Genomic DNA, 12583 nt, shown 5'->3' on the forward strand with positions numbered 1-12583 from the left:
CCTCTCCGCTAGTGAAGGGCTTTGGTATTTAGCAGGAGGACGTGCGCCTCAGTGTTACGCTGCAGATATCACAGAGATTAGAACTGAGGAACTGGAGAACGCACTTTCTGCAGATGGTTCTCGCTCTCCTGCTTTTCCTGACCGAAGCTAGTCAGAGTTTTATTTAGGAGAGTTTATTTACTGAAGAAAAGAGTTCAGTGTTTAGCACTGCATATAAACTGACTCTAAATGTAGGTATTGTGATATAAACTGAGTCTGTTCTACAGTTTCTCATTAGGTTGAATGAATAACTGACTCTAAATGTAGGTATTGTGATATAAACCGAGTCTGTTCTACAGTTTCTCATTAGGCTGAATGAATAACTGACTCTAAATGTAGGTATTGTGATATAAACTGAGTCTGTTCTACAGTTTCTCATTAGGCTGAATGAATAACCGACTCTAAATGTAGGTATTGTGGTGCAGAATGTTCTGGTTCTGGTATTGTGTCAGTGCTCCTGCTGTTGTAGGTGTTTTCTGTTTCCCATCTGGAGCTCCTACACTGCTGTCAATTACGCTGAAACCTTCAGGTGAATCCACTAATGTTTTTCTATAGTGGAAGTGTGGGATGACCTCAGGGGTCGATATTCGGCCCTTTGGCATTTTAAAGTGGCGCTCTCGTGTGAGGCAGCCTGTCCTTCAGAGCTGTTAGAAAGCTGTAGAAAGCACCTGTCTCAGTGTGATGTGTCAGAGAGAGCTGTAATGAAGCTGAGCTGTCAGGGCATCCTCCGTCTCCTCTCGGCTTTTCGGCCGCTGTATCTCCGACCTGCCTGCCACCGGGCTCCCACTCAGGGTCAGAAACATTCCAAACTGACCACACGGCCGCCTGTCTGCGGAAATCTGGACACATCTGGCAATTACTGGTGACACTGATGGGCTGGGCGATATGGTCAAAGCGATTAGAGCGATAATGATACTCAGAATTCATATTTGGGTTCAATATCAAACAGAGGAGTCTCGATCCGGTACAGTACTCAGCACGACAAAAATAAGTGACTGAAAATGTGCCTTTGATTAATTTTCCTCTTTCAGTTTATTAGAGCATTCAACATTATAAATGTACAAAAGTCCAGATGTAACACTCTGGCCACAAGCTGGTATGTCAGTCATGATACAACGAAACAATACGATATGCTACAATACAATTTAATACAATGATTTCGATACAATACAATACATCTGTCTTCACATCTGTCTTCTAATCTGACGTAATGTTACAACACATCTGTCTCGTTGCCTAGCGTAACGTCATGGCACATCTGTCTTCCTATTTGATGCAGTTTTATGGCACATCTGTCTCCTTCAGGGACAATTACATGCAAAAATGTAGCACTTGAAACATACAAACATAGTCATAACATCGTGTTGGCTGTTCCCGCTCGCCTTAAATATAACAATGTTTAATCAGAAAAATGTTTTTAATTTACTTAAAAGTAGCATTTTTCCATCACATTTCTAACGCCGCCTTCCATTAGCCTGAATTTCTGTGTAATATTAGCATTAGGCTAACAATTATGTTCGTACTATAGTCTACTCCAAACATGGACAATTAAAGCCTGAAATACCTTTAAATATCATTTTCTCACTTTGTATGTTGGAGCTTTACAGTCTCTCTAGAATTTTTACAGCACATCTGTCTCCTTATATTATACAGTGTAATGGCACATCTGTCTCCTTATCTGACGTGACGTTACGGCACATCTGTCTCCTTATACAGTATTACGGGCGCATCTGTCTCCTTATCCGATGCAGTGTTACGGCACATCTGTCTCCTTATCTGACGTGATGTTACGGCACATCTGTCTCCTTATATAGTATTATGGCACATCTGTCTCCTTATCTGACGTGACGTTATGGCACATCTGTCTCCTTATACAGTATTACGGCATATCTGTCTTTATCTGATGTAAAGATACGGCACATCTGTCTTCACATCTGTCTTCTAATCTGACGTTATGTTACAACACATCTGTCTCCTTGCCTGGCGTAACGTCATGGCACATCTGTCTTCCTATCTGATGCAGTTTTATGGCACATCTGTCTCCTTATTTGAGGCATCATTATGACACATCTGTCTCCTTATTATTTGATGCATCGTTACAGCACATCTGTCTCCTTATTTGATGCATCGTTATGGCACATGTGTCTCGTTATCTGAAATAACATTACGGCACATCTGTCTCGTTATCTGAATAACTGTTACGGCACATCTGTCTCGTTATCTGATTCACTGTTACAGCACATGTATCTGCTTATCTGATGTGAGACTGGGGCACATCTGTCCACTTACAGACACAATGTCACGGCACATCTGTTTCACTTCATTATATTATACATATTATATATTATATGAATAGTATGTATTATAGAACTGAATATAAGTGACATTAGCCTAGGTATTTGTGTTGTATGTTGTCTATTAAATCTGTTTAAGCTCCAAACTGACCCCACAGCTGTCCTTCTGTAGAAATCTGAACCCTGAACTCAGTGTAAAGACTGACCGCGGCTCTGACGCTGTGATTGTACAGATCTTTTTACACACAGAGGGAAGTGTTTTGTCATGTTAATGAGCTGACGAGCTGATTCTTAATTCCACAGTCAGAGATGCATCAGTGCGTCACGTTCGTTACTGTCAGACCCACATTTCTGTTTGAAATTTGGGCAGAAATAAAATATTCATATGGAGCGTCATCCAGAGTTATAATGGTGGCAGTAAAAGGGCTCCAACTCCGAGTTCCTGCGTTTGAGAAGAAAGTAGGATTTATTTATGAAGGTTTTCCTGCAGTTTTTTAAAAGTGACATCTCATTAACATTTCACTACAAAGTTTTGTAAGTGCTTTTTTTTTTCTTCCTCTTCTCTCGTTCCGGTTCAGGTTACGGGCTGCCAGACGAGATTGTTATTGAGAAGAGAAATAAAGGAGACACGTTTGTGGAGACGACCGCCCCCGACGTCAAGATCTCCAACCTGAAGTTCATCCAGCACGACGCTATTGAAGGAATAATGTGTGAGTCTGAACTGCACTAACCTCTATTTTTCTCAAAGATGAGAACTTTACTGTAGCAGCGAAAATCTGTAATTCATCATCAGACAAATAGAGAAAAAAGCCCAGAAGCACTCCTGAACACTCTCCTGCTGGTCAAATGCTGGGGCCATATTGCAAAAAATTCTTAAGGCTGAGATCATATCTTATCTGCTTTGTTGTCGAGGCAGCTTCAGTTAAGACTGAAGTTAGGACAGAAGCCATTACAGAACAGCAGTTCTTAAGTCTATAATCTTATTTCCAGATTAGAAAACGGTTTTACAGAAACATCCTAAGATACCAAAATATCCTACATATTGTCTTAACTTTAAGATGAACTCCAGAGCGTCTTAACTTCTGTTTAACCGTCTGGTTCTGTTGTTTTATGCAGTGTCAGGCAGCTCAGTTCACTATAAGGAGCATAATGACGCCACATTTATCTACACTGAAAACGGAGCTTTGACTTATGTGGGGTTTTTTCAAAGCCCCAGGCGCTGCAGACTCGATCTCCACCGCCCCTCTGATTACCTTCGTGTGTTAATGTTGATGATGAAATATTACAGTGATGGTGGTGAATAATGAGGAGACGGAGCTGAACGTGTGTCTGTTTATTAGGAGGAGTAACGTTAGCGCGCTCGGCTAAAACGTTTGGGAAATGGAGACTGAAACTGTGGAGCGGCAACGCTCTGATAAACAGCAGGGGGCGCTCTCACAGTATTCACAACTCACAGTTTATCACACTTTAGTTTTATTTGACCTTGTTTACCTCAGTAACGGTAGCTAACGTTAGCTGTCTGGCGAACTAGCTTGATTACGTGTTTACGTTTCAGCTGTGTGTGTATGGTTGGTTGCTAGGTAACAGACACGGCAGTTGATTGTCGACTTCAATCGATTAAGGTAAGATTACCAAATTTGAGATAAGAAAAGAGGCTATAAGATAAGATTCCTAAATTAAGGTCAGATTTGCTTCTGTAATATGAATTTGTGAAAAATCTTATCCTGACCTGTCGGATCTTAAGTTAAGACAAGAAGAGAGGAAGTTTCTGTAATACGGCCTCAGATTTCCAGAACATACATCCATCCATTGGATCCATCCGTTCAATCCATAAACAGAATTGATACTGATATTGAACGTGATATTTACATAAAAAGAAAGCTGTAAATAAAAGTGTAGAAATGTTGGGATGAGTCCAGAATGAAGAACAGATCTGTAGAGGAGTCTAACGTGACTGAGAAAACTGTAGAACATCAAGAATGAAATTCTAATAAAATTAATATCCAGAGTTCATCATATTTTAAGTGCAGATCAAATAAGAGGGATAATGGATCAAGAAGCTAAACAGAAGTTAAATATATATAGAAGAAAAGGGAGAAAGAAGATGGCAAATGTAATAAAATTGGAAGGAAAAGAAACAAGAAAGGAAGAAAAAATGGAAGTAAGAAAAAGAAATGTAGGATGTGAAAGAATGCAATGATGGAGGAAGTGCAGGAGAAGCACTTTCAACAAACTCTTTAGTCCAGGGGTGATGCTCATGGAAAATTAACAATATTTAATGAAAATATTTCAAAAGTTTAGATTTTACAAAGTTATTTTAATTAAATAAAGATCATTTTTGCTGAGCAGAGTCTGTTCATTTAAGCATTTGAGCTGTATTAATCACAGAAAAGTGTTAGGAGAAAAAAACAGGCGTAACAGTGAGAACTGCAACGAACTTTAAGTCAACAAGCTGTTGTTATGGTATCCCTGGTGGTTGCTAAGGTGTTGCTAGGTCATTATTATGATATTGTAGGTAGTTGATAAGGTGTGACTAGGCCGTTGTTATTGTATTCCAGGTTGTTTGCTAAGGTGTTGCTAGGCTGTTGCTATGATATCCCTGGTGGTTGCTAATATGTTGCCTGGTCATTATGATATTCCAGGTGGTTTCTAAGGTGTTGCTAGGCTGTTGCTATGATATCCCTGGTGGTTGCTAATATGTTGCCTGGTCATTATGATATTCCAGGTGGTTTCTAAGGTGTTGCTAGGCTGTTGCTATGATGTCTCTGGTGGTTGCTAATATGTTGCCTGGTCATTATGATATTCCAGGTGGTTGCTAAGGTGTTGCTAGGCTGTTGCTGTGGTATCTCTGATGGTTGCTAGGTGTTGCTAGGCCATTGCCATGATATTCCAGGTGGTTGTTAAGGTGTTGCTAGGCTGTTGCTGTGGTATCCCTGATGGTTGCTAAGGTCTTGCCAGGCCATTGTCATGAAATTCCAGGTGGTTGCTAAGGTGTTACTTGGCTGTTTCTGTGGTATCCAGAGTTGTTGCTAATGTGTTGATAGAACGTTACTGTGGAATCCCAGGTGGTTGCTAATGTGTGGGTATATACAGTATGTGTTCTGTTGTGTATGTAACCATGTATGTAATGTATATTAGGGTCAGTGTGAGAGAGAATCCTTGTGGCATAATTTATGGCAGTTAGTTTGGGATATTCATGACATTCCACCCTTAATTTCCTGCAGGAAAAACATGAAGTTTTAACGTTCGCTGTATGAAAATCGTACAAACGATCGACAAAATCACAAGCGCACAATTCCTGTAAAGGTTCAAAATGATGCAGTTTCGTGGTTCTAACTTAAAAACTGCGACCAGTAAAAACGGTACAAAAAAAAACAAATTAGCAATGCAGCTACTGCCTTTCAAACACTGTAATAATATGACAAATATGACAAATATTGCACAGAAAACAAAATACATTTAGTGCACATTGTCACTGTCAAACAACTGACAATAAACAGGTTCTTCTCCAAACAGGTGCAGTGAGTCAGAAGGACAAAGTGCAGCACAGAACATATAAATATAAATAATAAATAGTAAATAGAGCCGCTGCTCCCAGACTATATGATTCAGCTTCTGCTCAGAGCCGAGTCCCAGACAGACCTCCGTACAGCCGCTGGTCTCCGCCGCGTGCTGAGAGTTTAGCGTGTGCAGTGATCTTTAGCTGAACTCCTCTGCAATATTCAGTGTTTATTTGTTGTTACTTTGATTTGCATGAGAAGTAGAGAAGCTGGGACTCTCAGTGAAACTGAATATCTTTATTATTATTGTATAAGTAGAGCATAATTCCGTTTGCAGCTCACTAAGTTTGATATCCGCTGCTAAAAAGCTCTGCGTTACAAGTTTCTTGTTCACTGTGGTTGAAATCTAACCTGTACAAAGATTAAAGGGCTCATATCTTACATTTTTATTATATCTACTTTTTCTCACGTGATGTAATCTTTTATTTTATTTTTGTCAATAATTCATTTTCAAACCTCTCGTTATGCCTTAGAACTAAACAGGCTGTTCCTTTAAGACTGATGTACACCGATCAGGCATAACATTCTGACCACCTCCTTCTTTCTACGCTCATTGTCCATTTTATCAGCTCCACTTACTATATAGGTGCACTTTGTAGTTCTACAGTTACAGACTGTAGTCCATCTGTTTCTCTGCATACTTTGTTAGCCCCCTTTTACCCTGTTCTTCAGTGGTCAGGACCCCCATGGACCCTCACAGAGCAGGTACTATTTGGGTGGTGGATCATTCTCAGCAGTGTAGTAACACTGACGTGGTGGTGGTGTGTTAGTGTGTGTTGTGCTGGTACGAGTGGATCAGACACAGCAGTGCTGCTGGAGTTTTTAAACACTGTGTCCACTCTCTGTCCACTGTATTAGACGCTCCTACCTTGTCAGTCCACCTTGTAGATGTAAAGTCAGAGACGATAGCTCATCTGCTGCTGCACAGTTTGTGTTGGTCATCCTCTAGTCCTTCATCAGTGGTCACAGGACGCTGCCCACAGGACGCTGTTGGCTGGATATTTTTGGTTGGTGGACTATTCTCAGTCCAGCAGCGACACTGAGGTGTTTAAAAACTCCAGCAGCACTGCTGTGTCTGATCCACTCAGACCAGCGCAACACACACTAACACACCACCACCACGTCAGTGTTACTGCAGTGCTGAGAATGACCCACCACCCAAATAGTACCTGCTCTGTGAGGGTCCATGGGGGTCCTGACCACTGAAGAACAGGGTAAAAGGGGGCTAACAAAGTATCAGAGAAACAGATGGACTACAGTCTGTGTAGAACTACAAAGTGCTCCAAAGTGATCGGTGTACGTACATGATCTCTGTTTTGATTGGCTGCCCTGTATCGTGCCACGTTCAGAAAGCAGTCTAGACTGAAACACTCCCTATAACTTCAGCGTGGGTGGGTGGGGCTAAACTACTGTAGGCTGAATAGGAGGACATATGCAAAACAGGCTGCTATATATGGACTGGGGAGTGAACGGTATGTTTTATGTAACTTGTAACAATGTTTACATACTACGTCAAACTTCTGTAATGAAAAGATAAAAACGAGGAGTTATTTTTTCCATGATTTGAGCCTTTTAATAATCAGCAAGCAGCATTTTTAGGCAGCACAGAGCCACCAGCGTGTTCTGAGTGTCTGTCTGATTTCCCTCACAGAGTGTTTAATATCATCTGTTTAACATTCTAGACATTTGTTTTCTCTCCTCGTCCAGGTGTGCGTCAGGGGAAGCTGGAGATGGAGAACTGTGTGCTACAGTGTGAGACTACAGGAGTGATCGTCCGCACCTCGGCTCAGCTCATCATGAACATGTGTGATCTTTATGGCTCTAAGGTTCGACACCCTGCTATTAATTACACTCAGTTCATCTATTTAAGTGTTAGTTTAGTGAAAAATCTACTTTCCCCCTGTCTAAATCTAATCCCCACCCTCAATTAGGGCTGAAAGATTAAGCGTTTATTTATCAAAATCGCAATTTAAGAGAGAAATTTTCAGCTCGCAAGAGCTGCAGTTTTTTAAATTGTAGCCTACTCATCAAAAACATCGTCTTAACGTTCAAGTGGGGAAATCGAACCCAATAACAGAGTTTGTGAACTGCTTGTAGATGATTTAGACCAATCAGATTTACAACCCCAATTCCAAAAAAGTTGGGACTCTGTGTAAAATGTAAATAAATGCAAATAAAAACAGAATGCAATGATTTGCAAATCTCATAGACCCATATTTTATTCACAACAGAACATAGAACACATATCAGATGCTGAAAATGAGACATTTTACCATTGCATGAACTCATTTAGAACTTAATGGCAGCAACACATCTCAAAAAGTTGGGACAGGGGCAACAATAGGCTGGAAATGTAAGTGGTACTAATTAAAAACAGCTGGAGGAGCAATTTGCAACTAACTCACATGACTGAGTATAAAAAGAGCATTTTAGAGAGGCGGAGTCTCAGAAGTAAAGATGGGCAGAGATTCACCAATCTGAGAAAAACTGTGTCTACAAATTGTGGAAAGATTTCAGAAAAATGTTCAACGTAAAATTGCGAAGACTTTGGAAATCCCACCATCTACAGTACATAATATCATCAAAAGATTCAGAGAATCTCCAGCAACTGGTCTCCTCACTTCCCAGACGTTTACAGACTGTTGTTAAAAGAAGAGGGGATGCTACACAACGGTAGACGCAGCCCTGTCCCAACTTTTTTGAGATGCATTGTCACCATCAGGTTCTAAATGAGTTAATATTTTTCATGAAATGGTAAAATGTCTCACTTTCAACATCTGATATATGTTCTATGTTCTATGTTCTATTGTGAATAAAATACAGATATATGAGATTTGCAAATCATTGCATTCTGTTTTTATTTACATTTAATTACATTTTACACAGCGCCCAAATTTTTTGGAATTGGGGTTGTACATTTACATTTACATTTACAGCATTTAGCAGACGCTCTTATCCAGAGCGCCTTATAAAAAGTGCTTTGTCTATCCAGAGAAAGCATCTTTGCTAGTTACAAATAGGTTAGAGAGAAAGCCGGTCCAGCTCAGATACTGATAGAAACAAAAGCCCATGTTGATACAAAAAAGGAACAGAGTTAAACACAGAGCAGTGCAGTACATTTCAATATGTGCAGCACAATACATTACAATGAATACTTAACTCAGTGCTCACTTAAGTGCTGTATAAAGAGACGGTCTTCAGTCTGCGTTTGAAGACCGCGAGAGACTCAGCTGTTCCGACAGCCAGTGGGTGCCAGAGCAGAGGAATGAGATGCAACCAAACCTCCATGTGTTGTGACATCACAACTACAACATATTTGGCAGTTTGTTGCACTGCATTCAAGGGTCAAGCCTCAAGCCAGAAAAGGTGGATATTCTGAAGTTAGATATTTTCCACAGATTGTTCAGCCCTCCCCTTAATCCAGATGTAGTAAATCACCCAAGACGTGTTTGGTGTCTTGAAACACCCAAGAATATTGCAGAACTAGAAGCGTTCTGTGGGTAAGAGTGGGTGAAAATGAAGAATTTAAGAATTTTAGATTTTAGATTTTCTCCTGCTTGACTGCATTTATAGGCACTTAATAATTTGATAGCAGCAAAAAATCAAATTTTGTAATTAATCTTTTCAGATGTGGAAACTCCAGGTCTACATGAGTCAGAAGGTGATCAGATTTCTGCTTTACAACCAGCCAGTAAACTCACAGAATCAAACCTCATACTGCGGCTTTTTTTAAAACAAAGTCACTTTTGCAGAATATATTACTATAAAACATCTTGAAGATGAAGAATATTTAAATCATTGATTTCGTTAAGCATGTATTTGGTTTCAGCGTCGCTCCAAAAGTGCTGTGCTGCGTTACATGCTGCTCGCTGTTTCCGGGACGGCGCTCTGTTGTCACACATGCGTAAACTGAGAGAAACGAAAGAAATCAGAGTAAGAGTTTACATGCACTGAAAAACCCCATTACTGACTCAGATCCAGCCTCTTAATCAGCTTTATAGACCTTAATCTGATCTAAGAAATCAGAGTTTATGTTTACACGACTGCTTATAATCAGATAACTGCAGGAATCTGATAATGATCGGATTATTAAGTGAATGTAAACACTCGTGAATAGTGTATGTGCTCCATTTGGGTGTTGAGTGATGTACTGGCTATTTCTCTTCTTCGCGCTTTGTCAGTGTTTTCTTAACTGATGTTATTGTTGAAGTTTAGTGCAGCTCTTCGCCCGCAGGCGGTCTGAATTATGTCCCGCTGTTCAGAAGCAGAGCCGTCTGTCCTCGCTGAGCGGCCGCGTCATTAACATGCTGGCTCTTTGTGCTGTGTTCAGGGAGCCGGTGTGGAGATCTATCCGGGCAGCGTCTGCAGTCTCGTGGGAAACGGCATCCATCACTGCAAGGAGGGCATCCTGATTAAGGTGAGGGAGACGGCTCAGCTTCAGCAGCACTAACATCACTGCACATTCGCTTTTTTAGCTTTTATTTTAGTTATTTTATTCTAGTTTATGTAATATTTGCAGGGACAGTGCACAACGTTTCAAAACATCCTTGGTTTATTTTCAGCTGTGGTCACTGAGCAGGTACCGAAAAGACAACAGCACTGACCAACACGTATACACATATATAATATGTGCCAATTTTACTGCGCAGTTTCTATTTGTTTAGTTTAACTTGAAAAAAAATTGAAATCTGAATTTGAAATGTGCCATACATTTTTGCAAAGGCCACATTTAAGGTTCATTTTCTTTCCCACTGTGTTAAATTCATTAAATAAACAGTAATCGTGTATTAAAGCATGCAGAAATGTGTCTCTGTAGAAGAATAGTAAAAATAAATCTTAAAAAAATTAATCTTATTTACACTTAAAAAAAAAAAAAAGTAAACAGCAGCATTCAGCTGTACAATTACACAAATTGCAAATGATGCCTACAATAAAACTGCTGTAAGTACATTGAACAATAATAATAATAATACAGTTTGTGAAAAATCAATTAATAGAAGAGTAGCACTAATATAAATTATAAATAAATTATCAAATAGTAGATGTGGAAACTTATAATGAAGCAAATTCATTAACAAATAATCTTCATTTAAACATAACTGTGTAACCTGCGTTCCTAATATTCTCTGGAAAACCAGTCATTGTCCAGTCAGATCTGCTTAAATGATTTAATATCAAACAGCTCAATATGTCACCACTCCTGAATATCAGTTTCATTTTGGATGCTTTTGTCCTCGCGAGTCAAGGCTGATGTTGTGGGGCAGCGATGGCCACTTCCAGCCCTGTTTAATTCATTTTTCTATCCCCTGTGTAAACTTAATTCGGCTCATCAGGGGTTTAACAATTAGCTGATGAGTTAAATCAGGTTTTACAGCAGGACTCTGTGGAACTGTGGAGAGATTTATCTCTCAGCTGAAGATTAGAGAGAGAAAATGGAATTGTTTATCCACTAAACCCTGCTTAAAGGGACACTCCGGCCAAAACGGGCAGCGTGACCGTCGCTACATCTGCTGTAATCACGCCTGATCTCCTCTTACAGCGGTGCTACAGATTGTCCACTTTAAAGACTAGAAAAAAACCCTTCTGATGATGTATCTTGAAGGTGGGAGGAACGTTTGATAAACTGCGTTGGGTGGATACAGAGCAAGTAGGTTTGTTTGTTTGTTTGTTTGTTTTATTTGGCCTAAGGATAATTAAGCTACAGCAAATTAGCCCCGCCCCTTCAGCCTACAGCAGATTGGCCCATCTATTAAGTCTACAGCAAATTAGCCCCGCCCACTCATCATATGGCAGATAAGCCCCACCCATTCATCTACAGCAGTTTACCCTGCCCATTCAGCCTTCAGCAGTTTAGCCCCGCCCATGCATCCTACAGCAGTTTAATCCCGCCCATTTAGCCTACGGCAGATTAGCCCAACCCATTAAGCCTGTAGTAGTTTAGTCCCGCCCATTCATTATACAGCAAATTAGTCCCGCCCATTTAGCCTACAGCAGATTGGCCCCGTCTATGACGTCTATAGCAGTTTAGCCCCACCCATTCAGCCTACAGCATTTTTTTTCTCTGATTTTTAATAAAATTCAATAAAAATGTAGAATATGGCTTTTTAACATTAAGACAGTGTCTTAGCAGGTTTGTAATTGTAATAACAACAATAATAAATGTGTTTATGAAGCACCTTTTTAAAAATGCTTTACACAAAAATTAATATGAAGTAAAATTCTTATAAATCAAATGCTGTAAAATTTAGTTGAAAAAAATACAATAACAATAAAAAAGACAATTATTTTTACTTATGCAGCACAATATTAGTCACAAAATTACAAAGTGCTTTATGCACTAATATCAGTAAAACATGTAGACCACACGGTCTTATGTCTCCAATCAGCCATCAGCACAAACTTGGAGAAGAACCTGACCGCATCACTGATATTAATGCAGCGTTTATAAGGGCTGGCGGGAGCCGCAGGGTCAGGAGGCCTCTCAGAGGAGAAGGATGATCACACTCCTCCGTTTTCAGTGCTGCCTGAAGAACTGAAGAGTTCAGCTCCTCTTTGGATGGAGTTTCTGCAACTTTTAGAGTCTTGAGGTCATCCTGAGAGTCTTCCAGTGATCTGTGTGTAATAATCTGAGAGCTGATCCCTCTGATCTTTCTCTTAATACTCTGTAAGACAGACGTTATTGAAATGAAT

The 12583-nt window shown here is 40.0% G+C and overlaps 1 protein-coding gene across 1 annotated transcript in view; it reads left to right on the forward strand.

Annotated features, from left to right (window-relative positions):
* shcbp1 (SHC SH2-domain binding protein 1) overlaps nucleotides 1-12583 on the forward strand; it is a 49360-nt gene that overhangs the window by 27309 nt on the left and 9468 nt on the right. Inside the window, exons 9-11 of the mRNA XM_036584537.1 lie at nucleotides 2912-3043; nucleotides 7601-7719; nucleotides 10224-10310. Coding sequence (XP_036440430.1) covers nucleotides 2912-3043; nucleotides 7601-7719; nucleotides 10224-10310 — 338 coding nt within the window. The remainder of the gene's footprint in view (nucleotides 1-2911; nucleotides 3044-7600; nucleotides 7720-10223; nucleotides 10311-12583) is intronic.

Source organism: Colossoma macropomum, unplaced genomic scaffold (genome assembly GCF_904425465.1).
Source record: "Colossoma macropomum unplaced genomic scaffold, Colossoma_macropomum, whole genome shotgun sequence".
In the NCBI taxonomy this organism is placed as follows: domain Eukaryota; kingdom Metazoa; phylum Chordata; class Actinopteri; order Characiformes; family Serrasalmidae; genus Colossoma; species Colossoma macropomum.